Source organism: Artemia sp. Qi Xiang Cuo, chromosome 5 (genome assembly GCF_049724085.1).
Source record: "Artemia sp. Qi Xiang Cuo chromosome 5, ASM4972408v1, whole genome shotgun sequence".
In the NCBI taxonomy this organism is placed as follows: Eukaryota; Metazoa; Arthropoda; class Branchiopoda; order Anostraca; family Artemiidae; genus Artemia; species Artemia sp. Qi Xiang Cuo.
In genome coordinates this window covers 61886732-61907198 of record NC_142798.1, presented here as the reverse complement: position 1 = coordinate 61907198, position 20467 = coordinate 61886732, and the positions used below count along the sequence as shown (strand labels likewise).

The 20467-nt window shown below is 35.7% G+C and overlaps 1 protein-coding gene across 17 annotated transcripts in view; it reads left to right on the top strand.

Annotated features, from left to right (window-relative positions):
• Positions 1-20467, top strand: part of LOC148952349 (uncharacterized) — a 255070-nt gene that overhangs the window by 102538 nt on the left and 132065 nt on the right. For all 17 annotated transcript variants that reach the window (XM_089089821.1, XM_089089819.1, XM_089089820.1 and 14 more), the window contains exon 2: positions 12415-12485. In XM_089089821.1, the coding sequence (XP_088945947.1) occupies positions 12415-12485 (71 nt within the window). The remainder of the gene's footprint in view (positions 1-12414; positions 12486-20467) is intronic.

Genomic DNA, 20467 nt, shown 5'->3' with positions numbered 1-20467 from the left:
TGTTTTGTCCGTTTTAAGTTTTAACTTCGCTCTTTACTTCCCTCGGGAAAACTTTGTTTTTTAAATTAATCTTTGTTCGTTTTTTATTAAAATTTAATATAGAAACAACGCTGCCATAATCTTTTTATTTATACGGAATGACGTATGTTCGTTTTAAGTTTTAATTCCACTTCTTAGTTTCAGTTGAAAACTTATTGTTAATATAATTTCTAATTATCATCGATCTAGGGGAGGTAAGACACCTCTAGGAAATACTGCAAACAACCTTGACAGCTAAGACAAACTTTCAGTCTATAACATAAAGTTCATTATCCCTACTCCACAAAACAATGCATGTTTTTCAGGAACGTTTGTTTTTCGATGAGCAAAAAGCTGTTTTTACTCGGCTGACTTCGCCTGAAAAAGCCATAATGAAGACAGGGCTTTATAAATCACCTACTGACTAGCAGAAACCAGAAGGCTACTGTAACAAAAGAGAGCTGTTTAAGGGCTCATTTAAAAGCTTATATTTATAAATAATCACTTTTTATAAATTTGACTTTATAGCGCATTCCCACAAAGTGCACTTTCGGTTGTTTTCCCAATTTTTAAAAATGAAACAAGTGCCTTTTCCAATGAAATTACCAAAAGAGGGTGTTTCTCAAATCCTAGGCAAGAGCAAAAACTATGGGGGCAAGGACGTCCATTCCCCTCAATTATCGCCGTTAGACCTAGCACACAGGCTTCATCGCAGAGGGAAATTTGAAGGTTCAATTCAAAACTGTTGATCAATCAAGCTTAATTTTTGGTTGATTTTTAGTTGAAAAGTTTTTAGTTTTAGTTAATTTGTTTTCGCAATAAACTTTTACTTTTAAGATGAGTAGGCGATTTATAAAAGTTACTAAGAGGGTCTGGATGGGAAGTATATGTGAGGGGTTCTTATAAACCTCCAGTTAAGGGCTTTGGGCCATAATTATTGTAATGGTACCGTTTTATTTTTCCAAACTCTACCACTTAAGAAGTGGTACCAAAAGGTAAATTGATAAAAAGCACGTAGATATGAGTATTAGGTTTAAATTCAGCCTCCCCGGGATATGCCTTAAAAAATGAGTGCATCACGTTTGCAAGAATAGTGGATTATCTGAAAAGTAATCATAAAAAGAACCAAACCATAATAAAAAAAAAAAAATCCAAGCTGGAATCGAACGCATGATAATCTAATTTGAAGTCGAGCGCTGTACTGACAGAACCACGCGTCTAATACTGTAATTTAATATATTGGTGTGCGTAGGACTTTAATTGCGTAGCTTATTAAGGGAAGCTGGAGGAGGAAGTTGCAGGAAATGTTCTTGCAAATCTCCGGTTAAGGGTTTGGATAACAATTACTACAGTAATACCGGTTTATGCTTCCAATATTTTCTACTTAAGAAACGGCTCCAAGAATGTAGTTGTAAACGCTATTTATCACTTACGACTGGTAGAATCGATCAAAACCACGTAGACTCGAGGATCATTTTTGAAATGAGCCATTACACATCACTGTAAAAAGTTCTGATAGCCCACTTTCCCTAGCTTTTCCACTTGAGACATCACACCAAAAGTGCCGTTTTAGTGCTATTTAAACCTCCAGACGGTGGAATTTATAGGAAAAACGTAAATATGAGCAATATTTTTTTATATGAGCTATCAAAAATCTATCTAAGATGTTCTTGTAGCCCACTAACTCCACCCCTCGAGAAACGGCATAAAAAGTGTCTTTTCGTGCCATATGGCACTTGCACACGACGGATTTATATAAACCACGTATATATGAGAAATACCTTTTGAATGAACTCTTGAGAATCTCTCTATGATGTTCTAGTAACCCGTTAGGCCTGGAAAAAAGAAGAAAAAACGACCATTATAACATTTTTTATCTTTTAGTTACTATGCGCTGTGGTTCGCTCTTTGCTAGGTTGCGGCTAATGCTTCAACCATGACAAAGAGTTCATTGTAAATTCTCCTCAGAAACTAGTTAACATTAAGATCTGTGAAATCTAATAGACGATAGAATTTTTAAAAAAAAAACTAGTAAATATAAGCAATAGCTTTTAATTGAGCCATTAAACATCTATCTATGATGGTGTGGTAGCCTGCTAGTGTGTCAGTAGCTTACTGATGAGCAGACGATTTATGAAACTTACTAAGGGGGCTGGGAGGGGAGTGTACGGGAGGAGTTCTTGTGAACCTCCAGGTGAGGGTTTTGGAACATAACTATTGCAATAGTACCTGTTTTGTACTTCAGAGCTGAAAACAAGAGCACGTATATAAGAGCAATAGCTTTCAGATGAGTCATTAAACATCACTCTTATAAGTTCTGCTAGCCCAATAGCCCCAGCTTTACCACTTGAGACATGACACCAGAAGTGCCGTTTTTAATGCCATTTGGAACTTGCTGTTGGTGGAATTTATATGAAAGACGTAGATATGAGCAATAGCTTTTGAATGAGCCATTAAGCATCTATCTATGATGTGCTGGTAGCCCGCTAGGCCTGTTGAAAAAATATGAAAGAAAGAAAAAAAAAAAAACGGGGACAGATCAGTGCTACCGATGCAAAAATAAATGATTTTCCTTGTTGTTCAAAAAGGGGGACTGTAATTTCCCTTTAGAAGGTTTTCGGCCATGTTGATTCCAATGGTACACTTTTGATTTTGATTTGACGCCATTTTAGAGGGGTTTGAGGCTTTTTTTCGAAATCACAATAAATTACTTTTCGCAATATACTTTTACTTTTAAGACGAACCGAAATAATAGTTAACATTCCTGAGTGTTAGATGGTAATTTCTTTTTCACTAGGAATTTTTTTTCAAGTCGCGTTTTTTAACTTTTGGTTGCTATGGGCTGTGGTTCGCTCTTTACTAGGTTGCAGCTACCGCTGCAACCATGATGCCTTGCAGGGAGATGCTTTAAAAAATGAGTCTAGAAAATGACTAAAAAAACAACGGATATCGATACCGATATTCCCGATACGATGCATGTGATACCAGTGCGCACGATACAGATACGCGCAATATCGATACGCCCGATACCACATACAGCCCTTCCACAAGGACTATGGAGGGCCATATTATCATCAAAACCATATATATTGGACCTTTGAACTATGTTAAACAAAATAGGTATCTAAATTTGTATAGGGATAGTTTGGAGGAGGGGGCCTGTGGGGAGGGGGAGGGGGGCTATTTGCCCTTTAATATTTTTGGTCACTTAAAAAGACCACTAGCAAATTTAATTTTCATTCGAATGAGCCATTAAACATCTCTCTATGATGTTCTGGTCATTCGCTAGCCCTGGTGAAAAGAAAAGAAAGAAAAAAAGGAGACATCATTACTACCCATGAAAAAAAATCATTTTCCTTGGTTTTCAAGGTGGGGGACTTTAATTATTCTTCAAAAGGTTTTGGACCATGCCGATCCTGATGGCAAACTTTTTATTTCGATCTAATGCTATTTTCAAGGGGTTTCAGCCAGGGGCGGATTCATGATTTTCTTAGGGGGGGGGGCGTAAAATAGGTTGATCCGATAAACTTGCGTTAGGAGCAAGTTTAATCAACGCAAGTTTAAGGAGCAAGTTTAATTAATTAAGTAAATTACACTACTTTAGACTTCGTTAGGGGGCGCGTGCCCCCCTCGCCCCCCCTGGATCCGCCACTGGTTTCAGGCTCTTTTGAAATCGCCATAAATTTCTTTTCGCAATAAACTTTTACTTTTAAGATTAACTGAGAAAATAGTTACCGTTCCTGATTCAGTGTTAGATCTCGATTTTTTCTCACTAGGCAGTTTATTTTTAACGCGTTTTCCAACTTTTGATTACTATGGGCTGTGGTTCGCTCTTAACTAGGTTGCAGCTGCCGCTGCAACCGTGATTCAAACTTCTTTATCACAGAAATGAATTTTTTATGTGCATGCCTGCTGTCACTCACGGACTGTCATTGTCAGAGTTTAGTTTCATACTTAGCAAATTGGTCTATAGTCAGCATTGCATGTTGTTGACGGTGAATCAAAATAAAAAAAAAATAGCTAAAATGCTCAAGGATTTGAAATGTGTCCTTGCTTGATTGCACATCTCTACCTTTTAAGGAGGAGATCTGCACACTTGCACATCTGTGCCTTGCACAAATGTGCATACTTGCACATTTGTAAGGGATTATGCAAGGCTTGCAATATTTTAAGGTTTTAAAGTCACGTGTAATTGCCTACATTGAATACGAGATCTCAAGGTCAAATTTAACAATAGTCACTGCCACAGACTACCATGTGAAATTTCTCTTTAATGTGGCGATTAATTATGGGGTCTGTGTATTCTAATATCCTTAAATTCGATTCTGTCAAATTGACAAATTCTTGGCATATTCAATGAATGGGCGATGGCTCTCTTTTCGAAAGATGTCTCGATAAGTCACTGAATTGTACACACCTCCCTAGCAAACGAATTCGTAACCGACAATTAATTCACAAATCTTGGTCGAGCCCTTCTAGATAATAGCTAAGAATCAAGAGGATGTATCTTCATTCGGAAAATTATTGAAGTTGAATATATAGTTTCACACTTTTATTAACTTTTTTGGCTCAGGGCAAAATTAGTTTAAAAAAGACAAGGCTCAGCTGATGAAAGTAAAGAGCGAAATTGAGGCTTAGAACGAACAAAAATTATTGCTTTTAGTTTATTACTAGCTCAAATACACTGACTCTTGATATTTATGTAGTATATTGGTAGAGTTCTGAAAGCTAGTGATTTGCTGAAAACTAACCGAAATAAAACAGGACATTCTATTAGGAGCAGAAAAATCTATAAATAGCCTGCAAGAAACAAATGAACTAATTTACGAGGCTCTCAATAGTCTTTAACCGGTAATAATATCGATAACTTTTAGTGTACAATTGGCATCATAGGCAACTCTATAGCGCTGCCTAAGTAAAGAGCGATGTGGGCACAATTAATTATTTTATTTTATTTTATTTAGACCAGGGCACTTCGTATAAAAGGAGTTGTCGTAGAAATTTTGAAAGGGGCTCTTTCAATTGAAAATTGAAAGGACTAGTGCCCTTTTTCATAGTTGAAAGTGATTGGAGGGCAACCAGCCCCCACGCCCATCATTTCCCCAAACACATCCAATTAAATTTTGAGATAGTCATTTTGTTCAGCTTAGTTGCAAGGTCCAGAAATTATGTCTTTGAGGATGATACCCCCCCCCCACAACCCTCAGGGAAAGGGTTGTAAGTTATGTCCTGGGGGCATATAAGGTCTTTACAGAAAAGCTGGTCGTATAAACTTTTGAGGGATTCATTGGTCGGTAATCAGAATTTCTAGTGTCCTTTTTAAGAGTCAAAGTGATCGGAGGACAGCTACCCCCTCCCATACGTCGAATTTTCCTGAAATGCATTTGATAGACATTTTGAGATAGCCATATGTTCAATAAACGGTCCAAAGATCACACAACAAGGCCTTTGCGGTAGATACAATCCCCCAGAGTTTGGGGGCAAGGGTTGTTAGTAATGCCCCGGGTTCATATAAAATCTGATGGAAGGAGTGGTCCTGTGAGCTTTTATAGGAGGCTCATTTGATTGGAAATTTATAGTTCTAATTCCCTTTTAAGAGTCAAACTTAATGGAGGGAAACTAGCCCCCCTCCCTGACACCTCTTTTCCCCAAACGTATCCGATCGAAATTGTGAGATAGTAATTCTGTCCGCAATAGTCCAAAGAGCATATAACAATGCCTTCGGGGTGGACAAAACCCCCCAGAGTCCAGGGGCATGGGTTGGCAGTTATGCCCTGGGCGTATAGGGTTTTTCGTGAAGTTGAAACTAACAGGGCTTGTTGTGGGGAATCTTGAACCAACCAAAAGTTTGTATCCAAATATTTGTATCCTATTGCTACTGTTTCTACTCATACTACTACTACTATTATTACTACTTCTACTGCTACTACTGCCACTAAAGCTTGGGCTACTACTATTAATTATACTGCTACTACTTCTACTTCTGCTATTAAAACTAAGGGTGTTAAGGCGAAAAATTTAAGATATATTGAAGCTGTATGGAACTAAATCGAAACACACTATGCCTGCACAGGTTGTCAAGAGGATGTATCATAAATGCTTCAGAAACAGTTGATGGTATTGTAAAGTATTTAACATCAATTCGAGAAGCTTTTCCGGGTATCTCATTTCTTAATTAGTTGGGCATTTATGTGTCAACGATAGCGGTCCAGGGGGGGGGGGGGCTCTTTAGACTAAATCTATTCGTGGGAAAGGTTTCGTTCCCAGGCCTGGAAATTACGTTCCAGGAAAGTTATATTCTTGGTTAATTTCTAAAGACAGTCCATCTTTTGCCTTCGTTGTAGCTAGTTGTTCTTATGCTACCTTATTTTCTCTATGTGTATTCTCACGTTATTTAATAAAGACCATGTACCAACGTTTATCGTCTATCTTTGGAATTTACGTAAACCATTACATCTGCCAATATAAAAGGCATACAAATAAAGAACTAGACAGAGTGGTTTACAGAGTGGTGGCAAGCGGTTAAAACTAGTGGAGCGTATATCACTAGTGGAAAACCTCCAAGTGACATTTGAGTGACCGTTATAAGTATTTACGACATCTTATGCTAAATACTGGCAACATATTGAAGAGTATTTCACCCGCTACCAGACTGTGATATTGAGCTGCAAATACTACAAAAGACTGATTAATAAGACACCGAAACGTCACGAGGTATTGAACCTTCTTTTATTCAAAGTACTTTCTTGAAAAGCATTTTCTTTTAAATGACCATTTGAAATCGCCTGTTGCACCATGGATACTATGGATTTCCTCGCAATAGAATTTACCTACTAAACAAAGTTTCAGAAACTAAGAGACCCCCAGCGATTGCTATCTTCAGTTAGCCATTCTATGTGTGGTGTGTTTTTTTTTACCTGATTTTATACAGTCGAAGTGTGATCTACATTTGACAGTTTTCAACCAATGTTTAACATTTTTGAATTCGATAATCGAAAATTAATTCTCAATTGTGACTCCATTTGATGCTTGTGTTTTAATTGAGACCAACTGCAATTGGATTTGAGACATATTATCTTTCGTAAGTGATTTAATACGGCTAAAGAACCAATTAAATTTTATTTTACCCTTGTCTTTAAAATTTAATTTTTTTTCCCAAAATCTAGCGTCCATAAAATAAAAAAAAAAAAAAAAGGTTTTTAATATCAATATTTAAATTTTTATAGTAATTGCTTTTTCAAATTTTGATATCAATATGTCAGTTATTATTTCTATATTTGATCCGGCAGAATCTGGATATAACAAAAAGGTTGCTTTTGATTTTGTAAAATAGTGGAGGATAAATGGCATATTTCCATTCCTTTTATTTGACTCCCCTCGATTATAAATTTTTCAAGTTTAAAACGTGGATTACTTATAACATATGCTCCAGGCAAAATAGTTGGCGAAATGGTTGCAGAGTTTGTAGGCGTGACTCAATTTAAGGATGAAAGGGCATATCTATTCTATAGAAGGATGCAAAATTTAAGAAGATCATGTAGGGTGTCCTTAGAAACAAGGGATGATGGTGTAGTCCTTGGAAGATTTGCTCTTAATTTATTCAATGAGAGGATCAGACCGTTCTACAAACGGTATTTGTTAGATAATAGTGCAGAATTTTTTTTTTGTTTAGGTGATGCGTATAAGGTTGCAATACAATATAAACAGATAAAACAGGGAGTGGGGAAAGAAGACACGTCTTCTTTTTCCGATGAATTTATTTCTGCGCTGACGAGGGTGAAATTTGGACTCAATGATAATTAGAAGGCACTGCGAGATGGCACTGATTCCTCGCAGGGCGGTTTGGCTACCCAGGAAAAGGGAGCTGGTTTTGAGGTCCCGTGGGATGGGACTGATGCCTCACGGGATGTTTTTTTTTTGTTGCACTGCGAGATGGTACTGAGTCCTCGCAGGGCGGTTTGGCTACCCAGGGAAAGGGAGCTGGTTTTAAGGTCCCGTGGGATGGTACTGATGCCTCACGGGGTGGTTTTTTTTTGTTGCACTGCGAGATGGTACTGATTCCTCGCAGGGCAGTTTGGCTACCAATGAAAATGTAGCTGGTTTTGACGTCCCGTGGGATGATAAAAAGAAGGGTGGAAAGGGGGCTGGTTTTGAGGTCCCGTGGGATGAGGTTGATGCCCCACGGGATGGTTTTAATGCGTAGCGCTAATAGTTATGTAGAGATATCAACAGTAGTACTGCCATTTGTCGAACCACAAGTTAGTAGAGCAAAACCAAATAGGTCTAAACCGAGGCGTTCCGCAGCAATAAAACCCCGAGGATTTTATTGGGAATAATATCTTAACGTCATTGCAGCATGGTATGATTTTTAAAGTTTCTGCAATTTCATTTATTTGTCACTGGTATTTTCAGGATAAATTAGCCATTCTCGGTCATTCCTTTTGCCCTAATTAAAGGTTTATGCATAACCACAACTTTCCTTGTCCTCATCAAAGTCAGGGGATGGGGAAAAAGTCTATTTTATAGTATATAAAGAAAAATGAAGTGTTAAAGTATCCAGTTTCTGACTACGGTTGTTAGTATGGTTCATTTATACTATGTAAGTTTTTACTTATGCAAGTAGTGTGTAGTGTTTGTATTATGTAATTGTTTACTAGTACATGCTGTAGAATGTTAGTAGGCGAGAAGTGAATAATTTGGGAAGGGAATGTTTTGAATTCAATTAAAGTTTGGGGGTTTAATGAGAAGGGGATAAGCCAAATTTGGGAAATTTAACTAAAAACAGGGGGGGGGAATCTGTAAAGTATTTAACATCAATTTGAGAAGCTTTTCCAGGTATCTCATTTCTTAGTTAGTTGGGCATTTATGTGTCAACGATAGCGGTCCAGGGGGGGGGGCTCTTGAGACTAAAGCTAGTCGTGGGAAAGGGGTCGTTCCCAGGCCTGGAACTTCCGTTCTAGGAAAGTTATATTATTGGTTCACTTCTAAAGTGAGTCCATCTATCCCCTTCGTCATAGCTAGTTGTTCTTGTGCTAACTTATTTTCTCTTTGTGTTTACTCACTTTATTTAATAAAGACGATGTACCGTTTATTGTCTATCTTCGGAATTTACGTAAGCCATTACATCTGCCAATATAGAAGGCATACAAAGAAAGAACTAAAGAGAGGTTTACAGTATCATGGGCGTAGGCAGCATATTGTCTAGGGGGGGGGGGCAGATATTGTCTAGGGGGGGCAGTCGATAGTGTGATGGAGTTTTATCAACTGCTTTTTCCAAACCATCTGGTTTTTTAGCCATATCTAATGTAAATTTGAAGGTCTAGGGGGGCCGCTGCCCCCCCCCCCCTACCCCCTCCCTACGCCCATGGATGGTATTAAGTTGAAGCCTTCAGCGTGTGTTGATGGGGATATTGAAGAAACCAATGGTGCTATGCGCATGCTGCTACTATAGCTACTACAACTGTTGTTACTACGCAAGCTAAGAGTATTAGGGTGAAGCTTTTAAGGAATATTTTGGCGAATGTTGAACTAAATCAAAACAAACTATAAGCATGTGGATTTTAAAAAAGGTGACAAAGCAATATCTCAAGAACGACTTACATTATTATGTTGGACATTTAAGGATAAGTTGTGGCGGATTTTGAACTAGCCAGAAGGCACTATGTTTATAATAGTAGGCTAATACTACCACTATAGTTACAGTAATTCATGACGCTACGGGTATTAAGGTGAAACTTTTAGGTAACGTTTAGGGGGAGTTCCAATTAAACCAAAAACTATATACATGCAGGTTTTCAAAAGGGCATATAAGTAATACCATAATATGCTGTGCCGCTCTATAATAGCTAGAAATATCATTGAAACTTTTAAAGGAGCTAACTCGGTTCAAAATTATAAGTCCTAGTACCTGATTTAAGAGTAAAAAAGTTTGGAGGGCAAGAAGCCCATTCACTTTCCAAACACATCTAGTCAAAAGTTTGAGACAGCCATTTTGTTGAGCATAGTTGAACGGTCCAGCAACTATGTCTCTAGGAATATTGGGTATGTCAGTCCCCCAAAATTATACAATTGACCCATTGTGTTTTAAAACTTAATGTTGCTTTAAAACTAAATTAAAAGGCACTACGTGTATGGTTGCCCATAATACACCTCAGCAATATCTCTGGAACGACTGGGGGTATTTTGTCGAAACTTTCAAGGCTACTACTAGTACTGCATATGCTCTTGCAATTTAAATAAATCAAAAGAGTATATGTGTATCCAGGTTGTCAAAGAGCATAGACAGAATGTTTTGGGAATGATATTAAGTTTTACTTTTCCCGTCAACTTGGGAGGTATAAAATCAAATTAAACAATACTATTTATGTTAGGATTAAAAACTGTTGAAAACAGTTTCTCCAACATACAATAGCAAGCCAAACTATGGATTCTTATAGAAAATACAGTTTTTTTCATGAAAAAAAAACTTTGTCAATAATAAACAAAGAGAAATTACAATAAATAATCGGCTCGAACTGAAAACGAGCAAAAATTAATATGGGTAGGGCTGAAAATCCTTATGCCTTCTCAAGACCAGAACATAATTTGCACTTTACTGAAAACAAAATACAGTTTAAATGTTTTAATATTTTTAACTTTAATAAATAAATAAAATATTAAAACTTTTATATATATAGGCTATATACATACATATATATATATATATATATATATATATATATATATATATATATATATATATATATATATATATATATATTTATATATATATATATATATATATATATATATATATATATATATATATATATATATATATATATATATATATATATATATATATATATATATATATATATATATATATATATATATATATATATATATATATATATATATATATGTATATATGCATATATTTTTTTTTCTCATTAAAATGCAAACTATGGTCAGGTCTTGAGAAGGCATGGTTTTTTTTAGCCCTACTAACGCTAATTTTTGCTCGTTTTGAGTTTGACTGGGTTATTCATTGTAATTTTTGTCCGATTTTGGTTTCATTTATTTATTGACTGTGATTTGTGGTAGTTTTCGGTTGGAAGCTTTTTTTACTTCATTTTTACTTATTTTTGGTGTAGTGGAGCTCTTTACTTTTCTTTGAAATCTTTTTTTATGGAAAAAGGTTTTTTAATGAATTCTCTATAAAAGCTCAGTTTTGAGTAAAGCACTAGTTTTTCAGATTTTTACAGATATAGAAATACGTGCATTCAGACCGTGGATTTTATGGATGGCTTTTAAATAGTTTCCGTTAGATTAGCTGTCTCAGAATTTCTACTCACTGGTCTTTTGGCCGAAAATGGTCCTTTGTTGCGATGCCATCGCTTTTGTGGCTTGAAGAAGGCGCTAGAACTTCCAATTTTTTTTCAAATTATGTCTGTTTGCGATTATTTAGGACATTTAATTAATTACAACTATTTCTGGAGGAAAAAGAGGAAGCAGTTTTAAAGTACCCTTGCTAAAATGCGTTTATCCTCAATTTTCAAGGGGGAACTGTGTACCTCTGTCTTAGGATTTTAAACATTGAAATTGGTTGGATATCTTAGAATTTTTGTTCCCCAGTATTTTGGCCCTCTTTGTGCAAAAATCGATGTTTGGTGGTACAAAATGGCTGAAAACTGCACTTTGCTGTGATATGATCTTTTTTGTTCGATTCCAGTAACTTCAGCTGTCTAATTGTTATTTAATTCTGCGTCGTATTTTACGGTTTTCAAGCTCTTTTTCGAAATTCTGAAGAATTTGTTCAATAATCACAAATCGTCGTTCTTCTGATTTTAAAAAATGGTTAATATTCCTGAATAAATATCCATTGAAAATGTTTCCCACCCGGCAGTTTCTTAGAAAACGCGCATTTAAACCATTGATTACTACGGGCTCTGGTTCGCTCTTTATTAGGTGGCAGCTACTACTGCAATACTGCAACCATGATCAAAGGTATAGTGCTCTCCGCCAATCCAAGATTTCAAAGCCATCCTTACCTTACCTACTACCCCTCTTCTGTTTGACGATGAAAATAAAAACGAAACGAATAAAGAAGAAGGACCAACCAATTTAAGTTTGGTTTCGATAAAATCAGCCAATTTTGTTTAATCAGCCCTCTTCCATACGAAATATTCTCCTGCTGACTCAAGTGCTAAAAGTCACTAAAATCGGAAATGTGACAAAACAGGGACATCCCTATAGGAGACCAGGGCACTTCCCTACTTTTAAAAAGTGACTAAAAGCCTCCAAAAAAGTTTTAAAAAATATTTCCCGATTTCACACCCTTGCTTATCTGACTGAGGAACAGGTATAATGTGACAGTACTTTTTTCGGGTTTTTTAGCAGATTTTATTATTTCAGGTCCAATGGGCCCACCTGGAAGACGAGGGCGAAGGGGGTTAAAAGGAGAGCCTGGGGAACCTGGAGCAAATGTAAGTGGTCTTTTGCTTCACTTTAACTTAACTAAGTGATAACCAGTTTAGTAACTTAAGATAAAGCCGCCATTTTAATAGATTTTATTGCTTGAAGTTGCATTCTTTAAGGGTTTTGTTTTACTGCAATAAAGAAATAAATTTACGAGGGTATAGGCCTTTTTGGTTTGAGAAGAATGTAATGTTTACCACAGATAAGTATGAAGGGAAATTTAAATAGTTTTATGTATATGAAAGGAAACTTTGCTTTTTTCCTTTTATTTTGCAATATTTTGTGCGCACATATATCCGAATGTTACCTATGATTAAAAAAAAAAAAACACTTCGAGAAAATATCATATTAAATTTGAAATCAATACCTGTGGTTACAATAGGCTAATGGGAATAATAGACTTAAACTTACTCGCAGAAGATCAGTTTATGTTGGTAAAAAAAAGAAGAGTAAATTAGTTGCAACATAACTCACCCTTCAGTAAAAATAAAACGCTAATTGGTAATATCCCTTGCCCACCTCTCGCCTAGAAAATGGTTAGTGGCGCTTCTGGCTGTAACCAATGTAAACAAAAGGGAGAAAATCTTCTCGGGCTACTGCTGGATCTCGTATTTCTGAGATTTTAATTGATTCTCCTTATTTCTACTTTCATCATTCTCTGCACATTTTATTTCGGGATATGACCTATAACAAAAAAAAAAAGATCAGGAAAAAAAATTACCTGAATCCCCTTTCTCATTTGAAAATTTGTTCCTCTGGATTTAGTCATGAACTAAAAGCGGTTATTTTTTACAACATGCATAGCCACTCTCGGGTATGCCAAAGACAATCTTTCGGAAAATCTGCTCCCCCGACCATCATCATTTTAGGGGTCTTCCGTGGTCTATATTCACCGCAATTTCGGTTTCAACAGAAAAGCAGTTCTGATTAGACCTCGGCGCCGCGCCGAAGGGTCGACCAAATGCCGCCGACGAGAAGCCCGTTCGACCGTCTCCGAAGTATCGCTACGCCGCTGGCACGCTTCAGGCGCGCCGCCACCGGCAGAGGTGGTGGCCTTCGGCTGACTTTAAATTAATTTTGCGGCAATTCTTTTTTGCGTCAACCGCAAATTCCGAGCTTTTCTTTCTCTTGTGGTTTAGTATTCCAATTTTCCTGATTAGAAATCAAGCAGGGCTTGAACTATCCCCGAATTTTTGGGTATTTACCCGAAAATCTATGCGTCACCCCGAAAAAAATTTGGTTCCCCGAAAATCACGCAATCACGGTGCCACCCCTAGCGATTTATCACCAGTGACCTTTCCTGCCAAATATTACTTTGCATACCATAATTCGTCCCTACTCTCTTGTTCGTTAATTTTCGTCTCTTTTGTTACTTTGCATAAAAACCAGACAGATGCAATATGTAATTGCAAATATCGCAATATACACAGTTCTTCATATGTTGACATAAAAAGCATCGTCTTTATGAAATGAGTTTAAATCATTCCGAATGCAGTTTCCCAATTGCTATTTCTTACATCATTCGCAGTCAAGAATTTTATTTTCAAATTGAATAGTATTATAGAACATAGTCACTACTATACAGCTTCAGCCTTCACTGCCTTCAGCTGGATTTTGAAATTGATAGCCGAAAGATTGTTTCCAAAGCTGAATTGTAAGTTTGCAGAATTTTTTTTTTCTTTTGCTGTTTTTAGATAAGATTTTCTTAATGTTCAATACTCAATTGTTGAACACCTGATAGATTAAGAAAATACAATCTTCTTTCTGAAAAATTTTACCCCTCCCCCCAAAAAAAACCTTCTATTGAGATAAAACTTAGCTATAGACTAAGCTATGTACATGGTTGGGGAATTAAAGATTGAGATTGAAACGGAAGTTGCCCCTAAAACTTGATTCATAAAAATTGTAAATTATTGTCTATAGGGGGGGGGGGGATATGGGGCTATCAGTTTAAAATGATAGTACTTCATTTTATTCATTGAAAGCAGGGATGCAAAAAAGATAATTTTCTTTTTTTCGTTTAAAGTGGAGACGGAAGAAAATGATATCAAATTCCCAGGGAAACCATTGAAATATTTTGATAGACCCAGGACCCCGCATTGGGGCTTGTTTATTGTCTTGGGTATTTTTGCGATTTCTAATAGGCTACTGGCCTAATTTGGCTTTTGTGTGTGCTCCCTTTTAATTAGATTCTTTGGATCTTATTGAATGCCACGGCGAATCTATCACTCAGTTTTCCAATAATTTGAAGTGTATCTGAATAATTTCGACATTTTTGTTGTTGCCTTTGCACCTCTTTACTCATACCTTCAATTTTTTTTTCAAGGAAGACTAAGCTGTTTAACGTTCTTTTGCGTGTTTGTTTGAACCATATAGTGACCTTGTTAATTATTAAGTAAAATATTTTTTTAATTTAAAGCTGAAACGGTATCCTATCAAGGTGGTATCCAGCGGGGGGGGGGTAGGGAGGTATTACATTTAAATAATAATATCTCGAATTTTTCTATTGAAAGCAGGGATGCCAAAAAGTGAATTTTTTTAAAATTTAAAGCAGAGACGGCATCCTATCAAGGTGGTATCCAAAGGAGCGGGGGTAGGGAGCTATCATATTTAAATGATAATCCCTCGATTTTTTTTTTGAAAACAAGGATGCCAATAAGTTAATTACTTTTTTTTTATTTAAAGCAGAGACGGTATCCTATCAAGATGGTATCCAGAGTAATGTATCCAAAATGTAACATTTGGAATATTATAACATTTTTTTCAAAGCTTTGAAGAAAAGCAAAAAAGGCTAAATATCCCTAACTACGCTTGAAAGCTATTTTAGAAAGAAACTCTTTGGAGATTTCCATGGATATGACCATAGCAGAAGCTTTGAGCCTGGGTGGGGATCAAAGAGGAGTCTTTGGGTATTTTGACCACAAGTGACTTATTGTTGCGATTTTCTTAATTTTGGTAATTTTTGTGAGCATTTGGAAATCAAAGCTTAATCTCAATAACTCATACTAAGTCTCCTAACATTTTGCTTGGATTAAAAGTGACGAACTAGGAAGAAAATCTCAACATCTTCTTGGGGCTCCTTCAGTCTGCACATCATTTCATTTAATTACATTTAAAACGGATGAGCTTTTACTTTTTTTTACCTAAGAAAATAGTTGGCACTTCATTTTTCTTCATAACGAATAAACCATTAAGTGTTTTTTGTTTCATTGCAATTGAAGTGTTCTCATGTGAAGTGTTCATCATGTATTTTTTAGTTTGATAAATTTACTCCTTTTAGATACAGTTTATAATTTAGCTGATATTAGGTATTTATGAGTTTATAATCTGGAATGAATCCCCAAAAGAAAAAATGAATAATATCCAAAAGAGCAGCCAGAAGCAATAAAGAAAAGCAGCAGTTCAGCCTTAGCCTACATGACATATATTCTATAAAGAAGGAAAAAAAAAAAAATTAAATATATTTTTTAAATTGTCATTAAAAACCAGTTTTTAATACAAGAAAGGATTTTTAGTAATCTGAAAGACCAAAAAAACAAAAAAAAACAATCAATATCAAAGTTGCCAATTTCAACTGTTTTAAAGGTGACAAAACAGATATAGGCAAAGGGCATTATGAAAAAATTAAGCTTCTAAGTTCAAACTTATATTAAGTTTGTACTCAGATAACTGACGAATTTTGTGATAGGGTATTTGAAGTTTTGTATGCAGTGATGCTCGATGAAAAAAAAACTACTAATTTTGATAATTATTTACGTTAAGAATACATAGCTAATAGATACTTTAGCTATTATGCAAGGGTTTTGAAACGCCACAGCCATTTCGTTTCTACCAGATTTCTGCTTCTCTTGATGAATAACGAAGAAGACCAGTTTCCAGCCAGCGACTTGTGAAGTTTTGAACTCATGAATAGGCTCGATTTAGGCTCAATCTGTTGTAAATTTAAGCTGTGATTTGGTTAAGACTGATGAACACATTAATGTTTACGGTCAACATTGATCGTCCCGGAGGCGCGCGACCGACATCTTACCGGCGGCGCGGCGCCGGAGTCTAGTTCTGATGATTAACTTCAACGAGAGGTTATTGTTGGTGTAGGGTCGAAGAATAAAAACAAAACTCAATGCGTCATCACGCAGCGTTTATTAGTACTAAATTGGTGCAGTAACAAATTAAGCATATTAGTAGAGAAAAGGAAACAAGTAATGTGAAAAGAATAATATTTTAATATTTTTTACTTTTGTTAAGTAAAAATAGGCTTTTGTCAGGATTTGTAATTAAATTTTAGAATCTTGGCACGTGTTTGATATCACTGTTGCCAGATGCTGGATTTAGAAATAAGATGTTCATAAATTCTAAATAAAACATGAAGCTTAGGTTAAGTCCGGGCAAAAAGAGTAAACAAACAAATTTAGTTTTAGGACTCACTATTTCCTGTTAAAACCTACTGTATCATTTTTGGAACTTCATGTTCCTTTGTTTCTATTAGGAAAGTCGTTTTAATTGGCGAAGCATGTTTATGCGGTTAGAGTGAAAACTGCAATGGGATCGCTAGTTCTTGATGTAACCTTAAAACATCAAAATATGTACAACCGCTTGGAAGTCAAGCATGTATTTAAACATCAAGGTCAACATTGAAGCTAAAAGGATTTCGAGCATCTGAATCTTCAAATCATGGGTGTTTCTTATTGTTGTAACATAATGCCATCTAGATTTGATACATGAACTTCTGTTTCAATCTTGCTCTGTGTAAAATATCAAGCAAACTTTGTTCCGTTGCCCTTCAGTAGATTGACTTTGACAATGCTCTAGGGTGTCCATATCCAACTAACTGAAAAATCCTTGCTCAAGAACTAGAAGGCAGTGGCATCAATTGGGAGGGGGGCAGGGGGCATTTTCACCCTCTGGTCCCCCCACATATTCAAAAAAATATATTTTTGGTGTTATCTTAATCTAGAAAATGTCGTTTTTTAGTTTTTTCATCTAAAAATTGACAGATTTACCCCCCCCCCCTAAACATTTTTATGAATTACTTACACAATTAGCCCTCTCTGCTTCCATAAAATTCACAAAATGATATTGAACTCAATGATTTCTTCGTATCGCCAATCACTACCGTAGGCCTGAATTTGACACTTCCGGGGAAATCTTAACAACTGTATTAATATAATCGTAGTTCCAAAAAATGGTTATTGCAAAGTATTTTCTACTTTAGGTAATACAAATTTAATAGAAATAATTTAATAGTTTTTTTAGTGCTTGTAGAAACGTTGAATTTGCTCCAAAGTTTTGAAAGTTTAATTTTATGCTGCCATTCAATAATATTGTGCTAATGTTAGTGGTTCCTTTAGACCAAAAAACACCTGTAATAATTTCTAAAGCTAATCCAAATTGGGTATCTGCCAATTATCACCGGACAGTTTCCCGTACTTTAGTGATAGTAGCAGTTGTAACTTCTAAATGCCAAAGTGCAAACTTGGCACACGCCAAAATAGCATGATTAATTAACTTACACATCTCTTAAAAAACAACACTGTAACAAAGTACCAGCGATTCGTCCTAATAAAAGAAAAAATATACAAAAGTAATTGTTCTTAAGGTAAAGAAGTGGAATGAATAAACAAACATGAGTACCCACAGAAGGGGGAGGGACAGGAATCATTAACCCCCTCCCCTTCGCAGAAGAGCAAAGAAAAACCTTCATTATGTTAGCAATGTTTGTGATTTTTGTACTAATTTAGTAATTTTTGGACAGATTTTTTCAATGATGCAATTTTTCTCTTGTCAGTGGCAAACTTGGGCTCGTCACTACTGTCATTTCAGTGCTAAATGTTGCTTAACCATTTTCTACTAAGGTTTTGAATTACTTCCTAATTTATTACCTTTATTGTGTAGTTTTTATTTTGTTTTTTTGCATGTATCGTTCAGAGATAAACTTCATGAAGTTCATAAAACGACAAAGATAAGTCAACAAAAAGATGTTGTTGACTCTTGCTGTTAACAAACCAATCACCTGACCCTAATATATCCAGAAGTTGTGATTTATGGTGTTTGGTAAAAAACAACAACACAATCTTATTTTACACTAAAACATGAAAAAATATTATAAATCTGGATTGATGATACTGGACTTTCAAAGATTAAATAAAAAAAACAAGCTTTTTCAACTAAAAGTAGGAAGCAACATCGAAACTTGAAACAAACAGAAATTATTACGTATATGAGGGGGGTTGCCCCTTCCTCAATAACTCGCTCTTTACGCTAAAGTTTGACTTTTTTTTCTACTTATTTAAGAATGACTCCTGGAACACAAGGGCTGTTTAATTAGAATAATAAGCTTTTTTCAAAGTTCTAAATATACTTTAGCTTAAAGAACGAGGTAATGAGGAGGGGGCAACCCCCTTCATATACGTAATAATTTCTGTTCGTTTTAAGTTTTAATTTGCTCCTTACTTTCAGTTGAAAAAACTTCTTTTTTTATTGAATTTCTTACCGTTTTTCAAAATAACGGTGATCCATCCGGGATATCCTTCTTCCCCTCCATGGAAAATTCCCTTACCCCGCGAAAAATTCCTCAAGAGAAAAATCCCCCCCCCCCCAAAAAATATCTGTATGCATCCAAATAGCCAATACTATATTTAAGCAATGGGCAAAGTTCATAGCTTGCAGCCCTTCCCCGGGGACTGTGGGGGCTCAACTCATCCTCAAAGATATAGTTATGTGATCTTTAGACTGTGCTGAACAAAATGACCATGTCAAAATTTTGATCGGACAACTTCGGGAAAAAATAGGCGCGGGAGAGGGGGTAGTTACTCCCCAATATTTTGGTCACTTTAAAAGGGCACTAGAACTTTCGATTTCTGATAAAATAAGGTCCCTCTTGATCTTCTAGTATCACTGGTTTGATACAATCACCCCTGGAAAAACAAACAAACAAACAAAATACAAATAAATAAGCATCCGTTATCTTGCTTCTAGCAAAAAAAATGCAAAATTCCACATTTTTGTATATAACAGCTTAAAACTTCTACAGTTGGTTTCTGATATGCTGAATCTGATGGTATGATTTTCTTTAAGGTCAGTTGCTGTTTTGGGGGTTTCCCCCTTTTTCAAGAGTGACTTTTGATGGGTAACATTAAACTTGATAAATTTTATCTTTTTTGAATAAGCCTAAAAATTCGATTCTTTTGATGTATCCAATGTTATCAGGACTCTGTTTTTTAGATTTTTGGTTACTACTGAGCCGCCTCGCTCCTTACTTACAGTTCGTTACCACGAGCTGTTTGTGTTTTGTAACATGTTTTGGTACTCTTCTGAAATACAGGACACACGAAAGAAAGACCGCATTGAAATCTCAAAGCCAATATTGATAAACAGGTTTTTGCTGCATAGTGAGATATCGTTCACTCCGTGACAAAAATTTAAACTTTAGTTTTTGGGGTTTAGGGGGACTAAAAGGTAGCTAGGTTAGGTTAGATTAGGTTATGTATTTAATATTTGCTATGCTTTACCCCCCCCCCCCTAATGTGCAAATATATAACCGAAATTTGTTCATAAACTGTTATATTCTCATCCTATTTTGTTTCATTTCATTAGCATTAACCAAACTTAACTTCTTGCATGTGTCCTGTATTTTAGAAGAGTACCCATGTTTTATTCATTCCTTCATTTAATCTTTTAGAGAAATTTCCCCAATGTATATAGTCGGAATTTGAAGCTCGAGTATTTTAGAGCACTCAGATTTCATTTCCAATTTCAAACAATCTATTATATCTTGTTGATCTTTTCCTTCCGTACAATTAAATTCATTCAGTTGCTTCAGCAATTTTCTTTGTTCATTTCAACAACTCGGCTAATGGCATGTTTTCCGTTTCCTGCGGAGCGGCCTTATGTTGGAGTACGATAAACAAATAAAAAGAAAGATTCTGTTTACTCAAGCGAAAATAAAGGAAATCAGAAGGATATTGTAACACATTCCAGAGAATTACACTTC